The sequence below is a fragment of the Pogoniulus pusillus genome, chromosome 5 (assembly GCF_015220805.1).
Source record: "Pogoniulus pusillus isolate bPogPus1 chromosome 5, bPogPus1.pri, whole genome shotgun sequence".
Lineage (NCBI taxonomy): Eukaryota > Metazoa > Chordata > Aves > Piciformes > Lybiidae > Pogoniulus > Pogoniulus pusillus.
The window spans coordinates 17,623,117-17,644,088 of record NC_087268.1 but is presented as its reverse complement, the minus strand read 5'-3'; the positions used below and the strand labels follow the sequence as shown (position 1 = coordinate 17,644,088).

General features: G+C 48.0%; 1 protein-coding gene across 7 annotated transcripts in view; it reads right to left on the bottom strand.

The window, feature by feature from the left end:
* Positions 1-6,931: 6,931 nt before the first annotated feature.
* Positions 6,932-20,972, bottom strand: part of CFAP91 (cilia and flagella associated protein 91) — a 55,693-nt gene continuing 41,652 nt past the window's right edge. For 6 of the 7 annotated variants that reach the window (XM_064143366.1, XM_064143368.1, XM_064143371.1 and 3 more), the window contains 5 exons: positions 19,845-20,066; positions 16,196-16,344; positions 14,951-15,042; positions 7,210-7,529; positions 6,932-7,128 (listed from right to left, as the gene is read on the bottom strand). In XM_064143366.1, the coding sequence (XP_063999436.1) occupies positions 7,228-7,529; positions 14,951-15,042; positions 16,196-16,344; positions 19,845-20,066 (765 nt within the window). In that variant the 3' untranslated portion in view covers positions 6,932-7,128; positions 7,210-7,227. The remainder of the gene's footprint in view (positions 7,129-7,209; positions 7,530-14,950; positions 15,043-16,195; positions 16,345-19,844; positions 20,067-20,972) is intronic. The other variant, XM_064143367.1, reaches the window with a different exon arrangement.

Here is a 20,972-nt window from a genome sequence, read left to right as displayed (position 1 = left end):
GTTCTACAATTCAAAGAATTATAGAATCAACCAGGTTAGAAGAGACCTCCAAGATCAGCCAGTCCAACCTAGCACCCAGCCCTGTCCAAGCAACAAGACCATGGCACCAAGTGCCTCGGATAGGCTTTGCTTCAACACCTCCAGGGACGGTGCCTCCACCACCTCCCTGGGCAGCCCATTCCAATGCTAATCACTCTCTCTGCCAACAACTTCCTCCTAACATCCAGCCTAGAACTCCCCTGGCTGTGTCCCCTTGTTCTGTTGCTGGTTGCGTGACAGAAGAGGCCAACCCCCACCTGGCTACAGCCTCCCTTCAGGTAGTTGGAGACAGCAATGAGGTCACCCCTGAGCCTCCTCTTCTCCAGGCTAAACACCCCCAGCTCCCTCAGCCTCTCCTCACAGGGCTTGTGGTTTCCTTGATGTTTCCTGCAGCATAAGATCAGGTGCATCCTCCTCCTCCCCTCTGCAGCTCATTCCTGCAATCAGATCCTTTGCCAGCCAGGAGGTGGATGGTGATTGCTGGTACAACCCGGGCTGTTTGAGGGCATTTTTGTTCAAGACCGTTGATGTTGTTTGGGATGGTCTCAGTTCTCAGCAGTCTCAGGGAATGGAGGGGACTACCCAGCTGGGGGCATCTTTGGGCTGTTTCTGTTGTACCTCATAGGAATGAATTTCCAAGATTTTTCTTTCATGGCACTAGACCTAGGAATGGGTTGGCCAACAGAAGCTGTTTCTGCTGGTAACAAGTCTGGGGCCTGCAGAGTAATGAAAAGTGTCCAGTTCTGGACTCCCCAGTTCAAGAGACAGGGAGCTGCTGGAAAGAGTGCAACAGAGTGCCACAAAGATGCTTAGTGGACTAGAGAATTCCTCTTATGATGAGAGGCTGAGAGATGTGGGGCTCTTTAGCCTGGAAAAGAGAAGACTGAAAGGGAATCTTATCAATGCTGATCAATATCTAAAGGGTGGAGGTCATGAAGATGGGGCAGGGCTGTTTTCAGTGGTGCCTGATGGTAGGACAAGGGGCAGTCAGCACACACTAGAACACAGGAGGTTTCACTTGGACTTAAGGAGAAATAGAAGGTTCCTGTGAGTATGCCAGAGCACTGGACCAGGCTGCCCAGAGATGTTGTGGAGTCTCCTTTGCACACTTTCAAAACCTGCCTGGGTGTGTTCCTGTGTTATTTCAGAGTCACAGAACGGGTTGGGCTGGAAGGGACCTTAAAGATAATGTCATTACAGCATCCCTACAATGGGCAGGGACCCCTCTCTCACTAGACCAGGCTGCTCAAGGACCTCTGTAACCTGGCTTTGAACACTTCACAGGGCTGGAGTCTCCAGGATTTCTCAGGGAATCATCACATCATGAGGAAGAAGCTCCTGCTAATGTCTAATCAATCAAGTTTCTTCCTGCTTCAAGGCATCACCCCTTGTCCTGTCACTCCAAGCTTCTGTAAAAACTCCCTCCCCAGTTCTCCTGTAGCCCAGGAGATGCTGCTCTAGCAGGGGGGATTGGACTGGTGGTACTCAGAAGTCCCTTACAACCCCTGTGATCCTGTGGTTTGTGTTTCAGTGGAGGGAGAAAAATTACATGGGCAGGTGGAGAAAGGCTTCAACAGGTAAGGAACCAGAATGAGGTTTCTGGGAGGCTTGAAAGGGAAGGGCTGACTCAGGAATAAACAAAAGGGAGATTCGTTCTGAGGATCAATCCTGCAGCAGCTTAAAGAGAGAGGAGCAAACACATCTTTTCAGTCTCTCTAAAGCTGCTGGGAGTGGCTCTTTTCCAAATGCTACTGATGTAAAACAGTGAGGGAGAAGACGCTGGCTGAGAAGGGTAGTTATGAGAGGTTTAGTGCACTCCCAGTTAAGTGGTTACCTAAGAGCACTGGTTAACCATTTTGGGCTCCTTGCTGCATCTATATTCAGAGCACTGGCATTGTTCATGCTCAGTGCTGATGTCACCAAGAGCAACAGCATCAGGTCCTGGCTGCGCAGCTGCGATTAGCTGACTGCAATTTGCATTGCAGGTAGCACCATATGCTTCCAGCTGTCACCCCAAGCAAGAGGATGAACATCCCCACACCCAGCACTGACCAAGGAGCTCCAGGATAAAAGCATGGAATCATTTTGGTTGGAAAAAACTTTAAGATCATCAAGTCTAGCAAGAACTCTACCAAGGCTGGTGCTAAACCATGTCCCTCAGCACCACATCTCTGCATCTCTGAAACATTTCCAGGGATGGTGATTGAACCACCAAGGATGGACCAGGAGTGCAGGTTACTATGAAAGTTATCTCCTGGGGGAACTAGATGTGATAAATCTGAGACAGGCTGCATCAGGAGAAGTGTGGCCAACGGGTGGAAGGAGGTGATTCTCCCCTTCTACTCCACTCTGGTGAGATCTCACCTGGAGTACTGCATCCAGTTCTGGAGCCCCCATTACAAGGAGGATGTGGAGATGCTGGAGTGTGTCCAGAGAAGGGTCACGAGGTTGATCAGAGGGCTGGAGCAGCTCTGCTATGAGGACAGACTGAAAGAGTTGGGGCTGTTCAGTGTGGAGAAGAGGAGGCTCCCAGGTGACCTTCTTGTGGCCTTCCAATGTCTGAAGGGGGCCTAGGAAAAAGCTGGGGAGGGACTTTTTAGGCTCTCAGGGAGTGAGAGAGCTAGGGGGAATGGAGCAAAGCTTGAGATGGGTAGGTTCAGGCTGGCTGTGAGGAGGAAGTTCTTCAGCATGAGAGTGGTGAGAGCCTGGCATGCGTTGCCCAGGAAGGTGGTTGAGGCCCCATGGCTGGAGGTGTTTAAGGCCAGGCTGGCTGAGGCTGTGGGCAGCCTGCTCTAGGGTAGGGTGTCCCTGGGCATGGCAAGGGGATTGGAACTAGATGATCCTTGTGGTCCCTTCCAACCCTGACTGATTCTATGATTCTGTGACTAGGCCGTGCAACAGGTCTGACTGGCTGCAGACAAGTGGCCAGTTCACTGGTGAGTGCTTACAGCGGAAGTCACAGCTCTGAAGCATGTTGGGAAGTGTGCTGAGCCAGACTGACCAGAGAGGACTGTGGCTCTCAGAAACAAGTGGATACAAGTGAACAGCCCAGGGAGGACACTGGAATGGGACATCCCAAGTGCTATACAGAATGGTAAGAGTTGGAAGGGGCCTCCAGATATCATCCAGAAGGAAGGACTGGGGTTTGGCATGTGGGAATGGGCCAAGAGAGTGGCCTGGACTCCAGCCACAGGAGGTAGAGGAGGAAGTGTATAGGCTTAACACACAGCATGTGGGAGAAAAAGAACTAGCGGGAATGAGCCACACTATAGGAGCAGAGAGACAGAGCTGCCTCTCCTCCCCAGGTTTCAGTACGCAACTTTCCCATCGGTCTCCTGTGCAGGGTTGGGGCTTGGTCAGAGTGGTTCCAGGCAGATTGAATTTTCTAGTCTAACTGCACAAGTTCTAACTCTGGGAGTTGACAATTTTGGCAGATGTTCAAAATGGGTCCTGCCTCTTTGGTGGGACACACATATGAAAAGCAGCTCCTCTTCCAAGCCCAGGCCCAGCTCTGGAGAGCACACTGAGATGAAGAGGCTGATGGATGCCAAGAACACATTGACTCACCAGACAAAACAACACAGGAAAGGCTGCATGAACAGGTGTTTGGTGTAAGCAAGGAGACATGACTGGGAGGAGATGAAGATGCTATCAATGTGCTTGGACCTTGTTAAAAGCCTTTGGTACATGAGGACCACACCTGTAAGGTTATCCCTGTCCCCAAAGTTGTGCGAGTGCTGAACTGAGCCAAAGTAGCAGGCAGGTCCTGTGGCCTTGTGAGACCAGCCACGGAGGAAACATCTGTGCTTGGAAAGCAGCAGGACCTCTTTTAACAGCACCACATCTAGAGCAGAAACTTTTGTGATGGCCATGTTGCTTTTGAGGGAGGCAGGAGAGATGGGAGAGCCATGGGTTTGTTGTGGTTTTGTGTTGACAAAAATACAGAGTAAATGTCCAGTGAAAAAAGTGCTACTGGCTTCCAGCTGTCCTACCAAAAGTCTTTTTTGCTGGTCTCAACTGTTACTAGGATAGGATTTCTTCTTTCCACACTGCAAGAGCTACACTAGGAGAAGGACACTGAGGTGCATGTCCAGGAAGGGCAGTGAAACTGATGGTGGGTCTGGAGAGCAGTGTTGTAAAAACCTGCCGAGGGAACTGTTGTTTTCAGTCTGGAGAAAAGGAGGCTGAAGGGAGACCTTCTTGCTTAATACAAACGCCTGAAAGGAGCTTAGAGTGACACGAGGGGAAGTCTCTTCTCCCTACTAACAAGCAATGGAACAAAAGCAAATGGCTTCAAGTTATGCTAGGGGAGGCTTAGATTAGATATTAGGAAAAATGTCTTCTCTAAAAAAGAGTGGTCAGGCATTGGAACAGGTTGCCCAGAGAGGTGGTAGAGTTGCCATCCCTGGAGGGGTTCAAAATACCTGTAGACGTGGCACTTCAAGATACGGTTTAGTGGGCACAGTGGTGCTGGGTCGATGGTTGGACTTGATCTTAAAGGTCTTCTCCAACTGTAATGATTCTATGATTTAATGAATGTGTATTGGCAGGAAAGATCTGAAACAGTTTTCATCTACTCATTTATTGCAGAGAGACTGATTTGTTTTTTCACCATTCTCACAGTGACTCCAGAGGCTCAGGTGGTGTTCACACCTGCCAGGATGAGCAGAGTGGCATAGCCAGGTTCCCACGCAGTCAGCAGCCGGTAGAAGAAAAGCAGGACAAACAGAATTTCCCCAGTGTTTCCATTGCACTGGTGGAAGAAAAGTGGGGCATGCAGAATTCCCCCACGTCTCACTGTGCTGATACACATCCCTGGTGATGTCTGATGTGTTTTGTTTCCAGTACTGGCTCCCCAGCCAGGGTTGCTGCCTCCTTCTGGAAGAGGGAATGCCACATTCTTGTACTCTTGATTTATGATCCCAATTCCCTCTTGTTGTGCTCCTCTTTCTTCTCAAAACACATCCTGCAAAGCTTGAGGAACAACCACGCAGGACTGAAAGCAGCTTCTAGGCAATGTCATGTGGAAAAGATGGCTTTACCCTGATGGTGTCCCTTAACTCAGAAAAAAAGCTAAGGCACTTACAGCTCAGCCTGTGCACAGCACCTGGAGTCCTCTGCCTCCTAGTTGTTGTGCAGAGGGCTGTATCCCTGCAAGAGACAAGAGAGCTGCACCCAACATCCATCCCCACACCTGCTGGAAGACTTCTTCTCTTTTTAAAGCCACCCTCAAATTGTGCAGCGAGCCACATGGAGAATGTTTATTTTGACAGCCTGTCTCAGAAACACAGCAAATGCCTCGCTGGATTGGTCTTCCTGTTCCACTGATCTGCTGCATCAGGTTTTCCATGTCTCTTATTACACTGGATCTTGTGATTCGTGTTATCCCCTTCTTTCAACCAGGCTAAATTTGTCCAAGGTGGCCTGAGGCACAGAGCCAATCCCTGCACAGTCTCCCTCCCACGCCCTGCTGAGTGTTTCTCATTTTGTCTTCACTGCCTCCCCATTTACTGACGAGTTACCTACGCTGTGAGAGTTCTCCCAGATTCTTAAACCCTAATGGGATCATCCTCGTGGAATCCTAACCAAAACCTGTCACCCATCTCGGAGTGCTGCTGATTTTGTGGTACTTTTGTGGCTGCCCAACCCCACCAAGTCACCCAGTGGCCCTGGTTCAGTGACCTGAAGGCCGGCAGTGGTTTCTTGGTGCAGCACTTTGTTTCCTCTCTCCAGTTCTGATTTTCAGCTCAATGTAACATTCCATTTTTCTCCTCTCCTCTCTTCTCCTTGTCCTCTTCTCCCTCTCTGCTTCTCCCAGCCCAATTCACAAATCAGAAACCTGATGCCATTTTTTTCCAGGAATGCACTAATGAGCCTGAATTTTTGCCCAGCTGCTGAGTTTTGTTTTGGAAGAGCAGCAGCTCTGTGTTCAGGATTAGTTCTCTGGCCCAGAGTGATGCTTTACAGGCCCAGCATGAAGACCATGCTGTCAGTTCCAGAGAAGTGATGGAAGCACTCCGAGATCAGCCTACAGAGCTAACACTGCTCTTTGTAGTGTAAGCTGTAGCCATCAGTGAGTAAGCATTTTGGGTGTGGCGGTGCCAGCTGGTGTGTTTGAGGCTGGTACCAGTGTCAGAGCTCCTTTCAGATGCTAAAGCCACACACCTCCGGAGTTTTGACAGCTGAGGGCTCTTGGAGAGCTGAACAAGCCCCTGACAGTTCTCGGATCTGTCTGCAGCCTGCTGGTTGCTGACATCCTGAGCTGGAGCACCCTCATGCTGGCAAACAAGGCAAACCCAGCGTTGTCCTCTCTTTGTAGCCCCTTGGAGCAGGAAAGGCAGAGTGACTAAATGCTCTTCTAAGAAAAAGCAGATTCTTTCCAGAACTGTTTTCCTTTGGGATGAAAAAAAAAAAAGGCAAGAAGATGTCTGCTCAAATAACCTTTCTGGAGAAGCCATAAGCCCTGGCTAATGGGTTCCTTGCACAAGCTACATCAGCTTCTGCCATGTCATTCTGCTATCACCTAGCCTCAGTTATTAGTGCCAGCCCCTGCCTGGTTGGCAGGAGCCACTAGGTGAGGTCGAGAGTGCCTTTTCTTTATGCAAGGACTACTTGCATGAAGAGATGATGCAAGCTCTGACCACTTTCATTGCACTGCAATGCTTTATTGACAGCAGTGCTAACGCAGTATGCCATTCTGCTGTGCTCCACTGAGTAAATCAGAGGGACGTGCTTGAGGAAAGGCTCCATGCATGATCTCAACTCAAAATTCCCCACTGCTGGAATATGTTTTTCATTTAAAGTTATTGGTGCAAGGAAATGTCATCAAAAGCCCAGGTACTGGCCTTTATTGGTCTGTGCCTGGAAAACAAACAAGGAATGCTAACGTTGCTTTCTCACTCAAGCGGCGTTTAATAATTAGGAAAGGAAAATAAGCTAATGAGGTGCAAAGCTGGTTGGGAATGAGTGGACGGTGCTGGACTGGGCTGCCACACCAAAATGCACACAGAGTTCTTCCAGGATAATGTTGCTGGTAGGCAGCATGAGAGATAGCCCAAGGGAGAGGGAGCATTTTCCATTCTGGATGCCCTGAAAAGAAGTCAATAGAACATGCATCCATCTCCTTCACCATGCTTCCAGCTCAAATCACAGAGGGCAGGGGAAACTCACCTGGGTTTTATTCTGTCTCTAGGAAGCTGTGGGATCCTTCTCTGATCCATCTGAAGGGTTCACTGCCATCTCTCCTGGCCTTTCTTCACACAGAAGTTTAGCTGCTTTGTGTGCAACTGGGGCAGAGCTACTGCTGTCAGCTGCACTTGGTCCGGCAGCTGTGCCACCCAGAGCAGCGCTGCCCGTCCCAGCAGGAGGATCTCTGTCTGTCTTGCTGGCAGATGTCTCCGGAGGTACTGCCAGATCAGCCAGCAGCCTCTCTGTGCCCCTGTGGATGATCTGGTGAGCAGCATATAGGTGCTTTCTTTGGGACTGCCTCACTGTGCATAAGAAGAGGTAAGGGTTTTAGTTGGAAACCTGCAGCAAAAGGTTTTCTGTAGGGTAGAAGGGAGGGACAGCCTTTAGCCTTCCTGCAGCTGTGGAAAAGCCTGTCTCAGGGAAAATAATCACACCCTTCTAACTTTGGCTAGAAGTGTTCTACTGCCACCTAATAGCAGCAACCAACTTTGCATTTCACTTGGAAGACTAGCCCCCACAGTGGGAAGCACAGGCAAAGCGTTTTCCTTTCCAGCTTAGGGCATAACTGCCCAAGGTATGCTATCAGGCATCTAAAACAACTTCTCCTTCAGTGTTAACTGCAGCACACCTCTAGAAGCCTGCCCACCTCTTGGGAAATAATTACCCAAGCCAAAGCATTCACCCTACCGTTCTCTTCACTCTCCACCATTTGTTGCTTCTCTTCTCTCTCTGGATTTAAGATGTTGCAAAACATCACTGGGGCTTGAAATACTGCTTTCTTGTAAGGAGGGTGTGTGGAATGTTAGAATCATAGAATCACAGAATCAGTTAGGGCTGGAAGGGACCACAAGGATCATCTATTTCCAACCCCCCTGCCATGCCCAGTGACACTCTACCCTAGAACAGGCTGCCCACAGCCTCATCCAGCCTGGCCTCAGGGATGAAGCCTCAACCGTCTCCCTGGGCAACCCATTCCAGGCTCTCACCACTCCATGCTGAACAACTTCCTCCTCACATCCACTTTGAATCTCCCCATCTCCAGCTTTGCTCCATTCCCCCTAGTCCTCTCACTCCCTGACAGCCTAAAAAGTCTCTCCTCAGCGTTTTTGTAGGTCCCCTTCAGATACTGGAAGGCTACAAGAAGGTTACCTGGGAGCCTCCTCTTCTGCAGACTGAACAGCCCCAACTCTTTCAGTCTGTCGTCACAGCAGAGCTGCTCCAACCCTCTGAGCATCCTCCTGGCCCGTCTCTGGACACACTCCAGCATATCCACATCCTTCTTGTCACAGGGGCTCCAGAACTGGATGCAGTACTCCAGGTGGGGTCTCACCAGAGCGGAGTAGAGGGGGGGAATCACCTCCCTCAACCTCCTGGCCACACTTCTCCTGATGCAGCCCAAGCTCTGGTTGGCCCTGCGGGCTGCAAGTGCACACTGCTGGCTCATGTTGAGCTTCTCGTCCACCACCAGCACCCCCACGTCCCTCTCCTCAGGGCTGCTCTCCAGCCACTCATTGCCCAGCCTGGACTTGTGCTTGGCATTGCCTTGAGCCAGATGCAGGACCCTTCACTTGCTCTTGTTGAACATCATGAGGTTGGCTTATGCCCACCTCTCCAGCCTGTCCAGGAATGTTGCAGGAATGAGCTGTGCTTCAAATTGTGTCACTTCCCTGCAGAAGCCCAAGACTTCCCTGTTGCTTTGGTCTGTTTATGCTGTAATGCTGAGCTGTACTTTAACTGTGAATGTGAACCACTGGTGTTTTGCACACTGTCATACAGCTCTGCATACTGTCACTGAATAACTCACTCAACGTTACTAACCCATCCCTGTTTATGTTTACCCATCTCTCACGTCCATTTTGCCAACAGTGACTGCAACTGGAGCTCACTTGCATTTGAAAAGCTGCCCTTCACCAGCTGGCTCTCAATTCCCAGGAAAGCTTTGTCTACCCAAGGCATTCTGGCTTCACTCCTGTACACATGAATTGCATCAACTACACTGGGAATACTCTTCACTGGTATTGCTGCAGTGAATTCCATCTAATAGAAATCAGCCTCAAGTTGGTGATTATCCTATTAGAAGCAAGTTTTTTCATATCAGCACATTGGCTTCTACTTCCAGAGAGGGAGGGTTTAGAAGTGAGGTGCAGAGGGGTTTTGGGATGACCAGTATTAGATAATCCCTGCTTTTATGCACAGGAATGCAACAAAAAGAGGAGGAAAAGAGAAGAGAATTAAAAAATAGGTCATGGCAAAAGAAAAATGTTTAAGGCTGAGCTAAAGCATAGGTGGAGACTGAACTAGCATGCCCTCAAATCTTTGTTCTACATATGGATTTGCTCCTCTGGCAGGCCAAACTACTGTGCTCACAGACCACTTCCTGCTAGTTTGAAGAAAGGGGTCTATGCTCAAGCATGTGCCAAGGTGTTAAAACACAGTTCCTTAATGAATAAGCTGGCTCACTAAAGGGAAAGCTTTAAAAGCTGCCACAGAAACACAACACACTGTTGTGCCTGTGAGATCCAATGCCATTCTTTCCTAGTATTTCCTGTGGGGTTGCACAGAATAGTTGCTGAGTCTGCTTCCCTGAATGTATCACTGTGAAGGAGGTTTATGTTTTTTCATCAGAGCATACACTTGGCAGAATTCAGCTGTCTTTTAAGTGTATGGAGTCCACTCCAGCCCATGCAGCAATAGCAGAAGAGAGTACAAACCAGGTCTTTTCCTGGCATTTGAAGTCTGCTGCCAGAAAAACGTGTCAAATTTCACCCGACCATGTTTGATACTCTGGTACTTTTATCACCTATTGCTTTAATTCCATCAGCACCCACTTTAATTTTTGTCTGCGTCTAGCTCTGCTTTGCAGGCAAACTCTCTATAGCTATCACAGATACTGCAGGTATTTTTCCCTCTGTCACTTGGGAGTGCTTCTGAGGTGCTTTGTTCATTAGCTGCTGTTGCATTTAAGCCCAGTACACATATTCTTCTTTGATGCATTCTATGTACAACCAGTGTGTCCAGGTGGCCAAGAGAGCCAGGGGCATCCTGGTCTGGATCAGGAACAGTGTGACCAGTAGTTATTCTTCCCTTGTACCCAACACTGGTCAGGCCACACCTTGAGTACTGTGTCCAGTTCTGGGCTCCTCAATTCAAGAGAGATGTTGAGATACTGGAATGTGTCCAGAGAAGGGCAACGAAGCTGGTGAGGGGCCTGGAGCACAGCCCTGTGAGAAGAGGCTGAGGGAGCTGGGGGTGTTTAGCCTGGAGAAGAGGAGGCTCAGGGGTGATCTCATTGCTGTCTCCAACTACCTGAAGGGAGGCTGCAGCCAGGTGGGGTTGGTCTCTTCTGCCAGGCAACCAGCAAGAGAACAAGGGGACAGAGTCTCACGCTGGGCTGAGGGAGGTCTGGGCTGGATGTGAGGAGGAAGTTGTTGGCAGAGAGAGTGATTGGCATTGGAATGGGCTGCCCAGGGAGGTGGTGTCATCGTCGTACTTGGAGGAGTTAAAGACAGGACTGGATGAGACACTTAGTGCCATGGGCTAGTTGATTGGACAGGGCTGGGTGCTAGGTTATACTGGCTGATCTTGGAGGTCTCTTCCAACCTGGTTGATTCTATGATTCTATGAAGACTAGGCTATACCCAGGTCTTCTGTTTCTGTTCTCCTTTATGAGACAAGCTAAGCTGTGTTAGTGCCTGAGCTGCAGGCTTCGCTCACTGAAATGACAATACCTGCTTTGGCAGGCTGGCAGAATAAGGGCTATGGAGAAAGGAGCTGATTTAAGCTGATGCAGAATTGCCAGCTGCTGAATTGCTGTGCCAAATGCACAAGCTAGGAAGAAAAAAGTTTGCACATTTCAGAAGCAACAAAATGCATGTGCAGGGTTTGTGTTTTCATTCACAAAACAACAACAAAAAAAACCAGCAGTGAAGTGCCTTTGTACTCAAGTCAGAGAAGTACACTGCAGCAGAGATCATTTCAAGCTCTATTTGTGGTACAACTGCTTCTCTTTAACAGAACAAGGGGACACAGTCTCAAGTTGTGCCAGGGGAGGTCTAGGCTGGATGTTAGGAAGTTGTTGTTGGCAGAGAGAGTGATTGGCATTGGAATGGGCTGCCCAGGGAGGTGGTGGAGTCACTGTCCCTGGAGGCGTTCAAGACTGGCTGAGGCACTTAGTGCCATGGTCTAGTTGATTGGACAGGGCTGGGTGCTAGGTTGGACTGGATGCTCTTGGAGGTCTCTTCCAACCTGGTTGATTCTGTGATTCTTAGGTTACATCCACTCTCTAGAGGTGACCTGTTTAGTCACAACCTTCTGAGCGTGCTCATCAGTGCAAATACCCCAGTTAAGTACAGCCATTTATTCATGATACTCAATGTAATCCCAATGTTTCCAGGGCCTTTCCCTCTGGATTTTGACAGATGTTATGCCATTTTGGCTAGACAGAAGTACTTTTTTACAACTAGTGCCATGGTCTAGCTGGTTTGACACAGCTGGATGATAGGAAGGACTGGATGATCTTGGAGACCTCTTCCAACCTAGTTGATTCTCTGATTCTATGAAGACAGCACTATAACCAACCTTAAAACCTTACCTTTACTTAAGCAGTTTGGGAGGGGGGAGGTAAGGAGAAAAGCAAATAATCTTCCTTCCACATACAGCATATATTTAAGTAATCTGCCTCTTAAAAGATTTCTACAGTTTCTAGACAGTGTCATATAAGGATAACAAAAAACACTTTTATAAATTTATCAACGCTAAAAGGAAGGGCAAGAAGAGCCTCCACTGCTTACTGGACCAGGAGGGGAATACTATAACTGATGATGTAGAAAAGGCAGAGGTCCTGAATGCCTTCTTCGCCTCAGTTTTCAACAGTAAGGAGGGAGGAGTTCAGGGCAAGTGGCCTCTTGAACTGGGGGATGGGGTCGGGGAGCGATGTGTTCCCCTGGAAATTCCAGAAGGATTAGTTCAGGATCTGCTGAGCCACCTGGACACCCACAAGTCCATGGGACCAGATGGGATCCATCCCAGGGTGCTGAGAGAGCTGGCAGCTGAGCTGGCCAAGCCACTCTCCATCATTTTCCAGCAGTCCTGGCTCACCGGAGAGGTCCCAGGAGACTGGAAAATGGCCAACGTGGTCCCCATCCACAAGAAGGGTCGGATGGAGGAACCTGGAAACTATAGACCCGTCAGCCTGACCTCAGTGCCAGGGAAACTGATGGAGCAGGTTATCTTAGGGGTGATAAGAGCACACCTAAGGGATGGCAAAGGGCTCAGGTCCAGCCAGCATGGGTTTAGGAAGGGCAGATCCTGCCTTTCTAACCTGATCTCCTTCTATGATCAGGTGACCTGCTTGGTGGATGTGGGGAGGCCTGTGGATGTGGTCTATCTGGACTTCAGCAAGGCCTCTGACACTGTCCCCCACAGCAAACTCCTGGCTAAGCTATCAGCCCATGGCTTGGATGGCAACACCTTGTGCTGGATTAGGAACTGGCTGGAGGGCCGGACCCAGAGAGTGGTGGTGAATGGTGCCACATCCAGCTGGCAGCCAGTCACTAGTGGTGTCCCTCAGGGATCTGTGCTGGGCCCCATCCTCTTTAACATCTTCATAGATGATCTGGATGAGGGCATGGAGTCAGTCATCAGCAAGTTTGCAGATGACACAAAGCTGGGGGCAGATGTGACTGAGTTGGAAGGCAGAAGGGCTCTGCAGCGGGACCTTGACCGCCTGTACAGATGGGCAGAGTCGAATGGGATGGGGTTCAATAGCTCCAAGTGCAGGGTGCTGCACTTTGGCTACAACAACCCCATGGAGAGATACAGGCTAGGGTCAGAGTGGCTGGAGAGCAGCCAGACAGAGAGGGATCTGGGGGTACTGATTGATACCCGCCTGAACATGAGCCAGCAGTGTGCCCAGGTGGCCAAGAGAGCCAGTGGCATCCTGGCCTGCATCAGGAATGGTGTGGTCAGCAGGAGCAGGGAGGTCATTCTGCCCCTGTACTCTGCACTGGTTAGACCACACCTTGAGTATTGTGTTCAGTTCTGGGCTCCCCAGTTTAAAAGGGACGTTGAGATGCTTGAGCGTGTCCAGAGAAGGGCAACGAGGCTGGTGAGAGGCCTTGAGCACAGCCCTACGAGGAGAGGCTAAGGGAGCTGGGATTGTTTAGCCTGGAGAAGAGGAGGCTCAGGGGTGACCTTATTGTTGTCTACAACTACCTGAGGGGTGGTTGTGGCCAGGGGGAGGTTGCTCTCTTCTCTCAGGTGGCCAGCACCAGAACGAGAGGACACAGCCTTAGGCTGCGCCAGGGGAGATTTAGACTCGAGGTGAGGAGAAAGTTCTTCACTGAGAGAGTCATTGGACACTGGAATGGGCTGCCCGGGGAGGTGGTGGAGTCGTCGTCCCTGGGGCACTTTAAGGCAAGGTTGGACGTGGCACTTGGTTCCATGGTCTAGCCTTGAGCTGTGTGGTAAAGGGTTGGACTCGATGATCTGTGAGGTCTCTTCCAACCCTGATGATACTATGATACTATGATACTATGATGATATAATACACAACTGGCAGCTATGCTGCTTAAAGACTCTTCCCAGTTTGGTTTTGATAGTGTATTGGGCTGCCTCTTTTCAGCTAGTTTTATTGTTGCAGATAACACCAAATTCACATCAGGTCTGAATTCAGGCCACCATTTGAAAAGAGTACAGCTCATGAGAAACTGGTGAAAAGGGGCCAGAGGGCTTAACTTTCTACTTGCAGGCTGCAAAAGCATCATCTCAGAGCTGAGACAACTCTTGGCACTGCATCTCTCCTTTCAGTGAGCTAGACTAGGGAGGAGAAACCAATGCACAAAGAGAATGAAGTTACTGGACTCCTCACTGTGCTAGTTTGAGCCTAGATAGAATATTCTGGTGAGAAGAATTAGATTATAGGCTCTGAAAATGAAACAATGGTGATGTCTGCTGCACTCATAGACTTGCTGAGATGTATGAAAACAAGAACACAAACATAGACAAGGGAGTTGCTCTTCAGCTCTAGGCTGCATGCACTTCTCTCTCTAACTTCCTGCCTAACTAATCTGTCTGCTTCCTTAACCCCCCTGGCCAATCCTCCAAACTCACCTTGAACATAAGGTGAAGTCTGGGATAAGGTAGAGGGGTGGAAAAGAGGTGGAAGGGTGTTTGGGAGCCCCTCCTGAGGTCTCTGGTTTCTGGGAGGGCTGCTGTGTTTCTGTATGACCTTTTTTACTTCTATATTTCTGTCTACAGCTGCATAGATTGTAAATATCTGCTCTCTGTATAGCACAATATGTATACAAGCATATATATTTAGCTATATATATATATTTATTGTATGTATTTATTATATATTGTATATTATATTATCATAGAATCACAGAATCAACCAGGTTGGAATAGACCTCCAAGATCTTCCAGTCCAACCTAGCACCCAGCCCTATCCAGTCAACTAGACCATGGCACTAAGTGCTTCATCCAGTCTTTTATTGAACATCTCCAGGGATGGTGACTCCATCACCTCCCTGGGCAGATCATACATTATATATTATTATATATTTATTTATTACATATAATTATCATTATATATGTCTACATTTATATATATTTATATATAAATATATATATATTGTGCTAAGCTGTAAACATAAAGTCTAGTCTCTAGGTGATTTTCTTAAGTGGGAGGGCGGGTGGGTAACACCTAAACCTTCACACTCACCTTTTTCTCTGATAGACATTTTCTCAGCTTCTGGGATCAGGAAATCATAAACCAGCTCTGCTACAATCTCTTCTGACTGTAGGTGAGTTCGACTGCAGAGGAGGTGCAGAATGGTATTAGTATTTTTCATTCCAGATCACCTCTGCAAATGCACAAGACTCCCTGCTAAATACTCTCACTATTTTCAAGGGAGCGTATTGTCACAGTGGCCATTGTAAGCTGTTTCTCCCTCTATCCTGCAGAGAAGTGACAAGGTGACTATTCCCTCTGGCACTCTGTTGCCAAAGCAGCATATCTGGGGAGAAGATCACCTCAGGCTCCTTTTCCTCGAAAGTTGTTTAGGAGCCCAGTTCTCAGTGATGACAAACTGAGTTGGACACGCAGCTGCCTCCGAGGATTTGTGTCTTTTGTCAATTTAGTTGTTGGCTCATTGCTGAGTTTGCTAAATTCTTCTCTTTTGTGACTCTGCTTTTGACTGGTCCCCATGCTCTTTTCCATGCCAGTGTTTGGTGGGTTCCAAATTGGCCCAGGGGCTTGCATGCATTATCTACGCTTTCATTCTCCCCAAGAATCTCAACATTCTGGTTGTATTCAGCTAGTTACAAAATACACAGCTGCTGTACCACAGGAGAGTCACTGTGTCATTGGGATTTTTCTGGCTCAATTCCAAAAAAAAAAGAGCATAGAAAACTGAACTGGAGGTTTGGCAGATCCTGAAAAGTATTTACTGCTGATGTTCCAGCCAAAGACAAGACTCTGGTGTTCTCAACAACTTACTCTACTCAAAAGTGCTTTGTCAGGCAGCCATCAATATGACTGATCCCCATGGAAATTGGCAGTTTCTTAAAGAACAGCCACCCTAGAATCCAAGGCTGTATCTTTCAGCATCTCTTTCAAATGGATTTTCTGTAGTAGTGTAAATAAATGAAAAGGCCAGTATGAATGGGTATTGCTTTAGGCAGTTCCCAGATTCACTTAAAGCTCAGTCACAGCATCATACTGCCACGGAGAAGTCTAAAAAGGGCAATTCACAGATCCCACAAGTGGTTTGCAAAGGGCATCTGGCACATGCTGTATAGAAATAAGGCTCTGATGGATTTATGTGTGTGCACCAGGTAGTAAGTGTGCGTTCCCATATAAAATTACACTAATGAAGTGATCATGAACAGCATTTCTCTGCCCCTTCCCCTGGTCTTGGGTTCTACACAGATGCAGATGGTCAGGCAGGTGCCATTCACAACTTACCGACTTTCCATTTCATAGGCAATGTCGTTGATTTCCACAGCCCTTCTCTGCACCTCTTCCCGGGCTTGTTCCTCAGCTGCATGCTCTATGCTACTTAGGATAATGTCTTCCAAATAGGAGTCAATAGTGCTCTGGTGCACCTTCACCACCTGGAATAAAACACCAAGATACTGTTCCTCTGCCTCTCACTGTGCCAGAAGCACAGGAAGCAGACTGAATTTCAAAGAAGCAGCAACAGGTTTTCACCAGACTCTCAGTTTTACAGAATCACAGAATGTCAGGGGCTGGAAGGGACCTCAAAAAAATCATCTAGTCCAACCCCTCTGCCAGAGCAAGATCACCAATAGCAGATCACCCAGGATCACATCCAGTTAGGTCTTGAAGATCTCCAGAGAAGGAGACTCTACAGTGCCCTTGGGCAGCCTGTTCCAGTGCTCTGTCACCCTCACTGTGAAAAAAAAATTCCTCATGTTTCCATGGAACTTCCTATGCCTCAACTTCCACTCACTGCCCCTTGTCCTGTTGTTGGGCATCACCCAGCAGAGCCTGGCTCCATCCTCCAGGCACTCACCCTTTACATATTTATAAACATGAAAGAATCATAGAATCAAGAAGGTTGGAAGAGACCTCCAAGAACAGCCACTCCAACCTAGCACCCAGCCCTGTCCAATCAACTAGACCATGGCACTAAGTGCCTCAGCCAGGCTTTGCACCTCCACGGACGGCAACTCCACCACCTCCCTGGGCAGCCCATTCTAATGCCAATCACTCTCTCTGCCAACAACTTCCTCCTCACATCCAGCCTAGACCTCCCCGGCACAACTTGAGACTGTGTCCCCTTGTTCTGTTGCTGCTTGCCTGGCAGAAGAGACCAACCCCCACCTGGCTACAGCCTCCCTTCAGGTAGTTGCAGACAGCAATGAGGTCACCCCTGAGCCTCCTCTTCTCCAGGCTGCACACCCCCAGCTCCCTCAGCCTCTCCTCACAGGGCTGTGTTCCAAGCCCCTCACCAGCTTTGTTGCCTTTCTCTAGATACATTCCAGTATCTCAACATCTCTCTTGAATTGAAGAGCCCAGAACTGGACACAGCACTCAAGGTGTGGCCTTACCAGTATTGAGTACAGGGAAACAATAACCTCCCTTGTCCTACTGGCCACACTGTTCCTGATCCAGGCCAAGATGTCATTGGCTCTCCTGGCCACCTGGGCACACTGCTGCCTCCTCTTCAGCTACTATCTACCAGCACCCCCAGGTCCCTTTCTGCTTGGCTGCTCTCCAGCCTGTAGTGCTGCTTGGGGTTGTTGTGGCCAAAGTGTAGAACCCTGCACATGGCCTTGTTAAATCTCATCCCATTGGCCTCTGCCCACCCATTCAGCCTGGCAAGGTCCCTCTGCAGGGCTCTCCTACCCTCCAACAGATCAACACCTGCTCCTAGCTTGGTATTATCTGCAAACTTACTGATGATGGACTCAATGCCCTCATTCAGATTATCAATAAAGATATTTAAGTCACCCCTCAGTCTCCTCTTCTCCAAACTAAAGAGCTCCAGCTCCATCAGCCTTTTCAATTTCAAGCAGACCAGCTTAAGATCTGGATTAAGAGATTATTTCTGGAAAGTATAACTTCTCTGATAATTTATTTTCTAATATTTTTTTCTGAGAACTAATTGAACAGAAACAAATGCAGGACAAAAAGAACCCAACCAATCAAAACAAACAAACCCAACAAACAACAGTGGTGGAGGAAAATCTTATTCATGGATGCAGCTCTGCTGCTGCAGGTTAGTTCTGTGAATGCAATGGCAGTTGCTTCCTCAGGTCTCATGTTTCCCAGAGCAATAACTGCCAAACAATAATCATCAGTATTGACCTCAGTAAATTAATCAGCTCTCCTTCAGCCAAATCCTGAAGGAAAAGTTTCCATCAAGACAGTCAAAGTAACATAAATAAAACCAAGATACATTGATTGGATTCCTGACAATGGTTGTAGAGTGGAGATCCCAGAAACGGAAGTTTTCCTAATGCTAGTTTGAAGGTCATAAGCTTATGGCATTTTGACCCTCCTTGCTTCCCACTCACAGATGCAAAAAAGAGAAGAATCTAAAATTAAAAGGAAAAATAAACATAATGCCAGACTCTCTTGGTATTGACCTCCTCCCACAAAGTTTGAAAATTATTGGTTTAGCCAATTAGGCTCCCACTCACTCCTTTCAACTGGGAGGAATATGCTTCATGTAGTCAGGAGCTAGGGAACAGGAATAGGACTACAGAATATGGAATATGGTAATATAGGGGGCTTGTTTCTAGATTTCAAGGGTATGTTATCCATTATTATGACTGCAAAATAATTTTCTTACCTCTTATTTGCAGTCCACTAAGGGAGGGGCAATTTTTTTCCAAAGCCCAGCTTAAAGGCATCCTTTCTAGGAAAGCACCTAAGAGTTTTGCTGGACGGACCAAGTGCTAAGAAATCCTTATTCCTAATGATTATCTAGGTACATCTGTTCTCCAGAGTGTTTGTGGGCGAATTCAAAGGATCACAGAATCAAACAGGATGGAAGAGACCTCCAAGATCATCCAGTCCAACTTAGCACCCAGCCCTGTCCAGTTAACTAGACCATGACACTAAATGCCTCATCCAGTCTTTTCTTGACCACCTCCAAGGGCAGTGAATGTAAAAACCTGCATCCATTCACAATATGCCTAACAGTGCTGTCTATAGGGGTGCTCAGGCCATCCTTAATTTAATGGGCCTGGTTCTTTGAGGAAGGTATCACTCTTTCTTCACCAAGCTTTTCCATTCAATTTTAACACTGTCACCAGTTAGATCTAAAGCACTTCCCTTCCACCTGGACCTTGCCACAAGGAAGCAGTTCCTATACACCACCCACAGTCATAGAATCATAGAATCAACCAGGTTGGAAGAGATCTCCAAAGTCAGTCAGTCCAACCTAGCACCCAGCCATGGCCAATCAACTAGACCATGGCACTAAGTACCTCAGCCAGGCTTTGCTTCAACACCTCCATGGATAGCAACTCCACCACCTCCCTGGGCAGCCCATTCCAATGCCAATCAATCTCTCTGCCAACAACTTCCTCCTAACATCCAGCCTAGACCTCGCCCTGGCACAACTTGAGACTGTGTCCCCTTGTTCTGTTGCTGGTTGCCTGGCAGAAGAGATGAACCCCACCTGGCTACAACCTCCCTTCAGGTAGTCGTAGGCGGCAATGAGGTCACTCCTGAGCCTCTTCTTCTCCAGGCTGCACACCCCCAGCTCCCTCAGCCTCTCTCCACAGGGCTGTGTCAGCTTTGTCACTCTACTCTGGACACATTCCAGTACCTCAACATCTCTCTTGAATTGAGGAGCCCAGAACTGGATACAATACACAGAAATCAACACCTGTTACCTTTACATACGATGAAGTATGTTCTGTTCCTGTAAGCTCTATATCACATCATTGCTATTTCACTAATGTCAGATCAAAGCAGATATGCCTCATTTTGTTGTGCCAAACTATCATCAGGCTTTATTGTTGTCCCTAGAAAGCTGGTTATAACACCCCCACCTTGCTACAGCCTCCCTTTAGGTAGTTGTAGGCAGCAATGAGATCACCCCTGAGCCTCCTCTTCTCCAGTCTCCCTCTCTTGCCTGTTTGAAAAGCTCATCTTCTTCCTGACGCCGCCTCTCTTCCACCTGACGACGTCCGCTCTCCTCCGCTTCCCGCATCCGCCTCTCCCTCTCAGCCAACATCACATAAGCGTGGATCTTCCGTTCTTCTTGCAGCCTCACCAGCTCTTTGGATAGGAAATCAAACATGTTTGCCAATGCCCTTCCTTCTTCCCTAGCCAAGTGGCTTTCTATGGATGACAGCTGTAAAAAATAAGTAATAATAAAAAAAATTATTACAAACCTCAGGAATGTTGTTCCAAGTCCCAGGACTGCCACAGGCATGTGAAACAGCTCTGCAACACCCACTCAGAGTTGCCATGAGACAACCCTAGGAGTTTTGCATTCTTTCACATGTGCTGGCTGGGATTCTGCACAATGGAATGGTTCTGATGATGTAAAGAGACTAAAAATGACAAAATTAGTCAGGGCAGCAACAGTCCCAATACTGTCATGCTAGGACAAGCAGCCCCTATAGCTGGGAGGGTGGAAGGAGATGAAGCACTAGACGCACTGTATTCCAGCCAGCTTTTGTGGCTCTGAGTATAACCAGACTAGTTGTTTAGGTCATCTGCTTGTTACCATGGAATGTTCCACTGCCCAGACTAAGAAAGGGAAGACGTAAGAGTGACAATTAAATTATTTCATTTGTGTACCCTCCCTAGCTTAGCATCAACAGTTGCTAATGAAGCGTCACTCTAGCATTTAGAAATAAGACCCAAATCTTTATGAGTAGGAAGCTTGAGAAAAGATTTAGGAAGCTGCAACTGTGAGTACAGCCAGATTTCTGTCCTCTCCTGAGGATACAAAGTGTTTGTTACAGTTGAAAGCCATCTCAGTGAAAGGGATCATCTTTGGTTCAACATGCACAATGTAACCAAAGTCATTCAGCATGCTGAGGTAATACAGCAACCATTAGTGCTTACAGTTTAGGGACTGAGTTATTACCTAATGTTGTGCAAGTTACTAACTGCTCACAGATTCAAATCAGCAGCCATTACACTGAGTTTGCAGAACTGCAAACAAGAACTTAAAACTCCACGTAATGGAAAATCAGAAAATCTGTGAGAGCTGAGGCTAAATTCCAGGTGTTCAGCATGACTGTGCCAT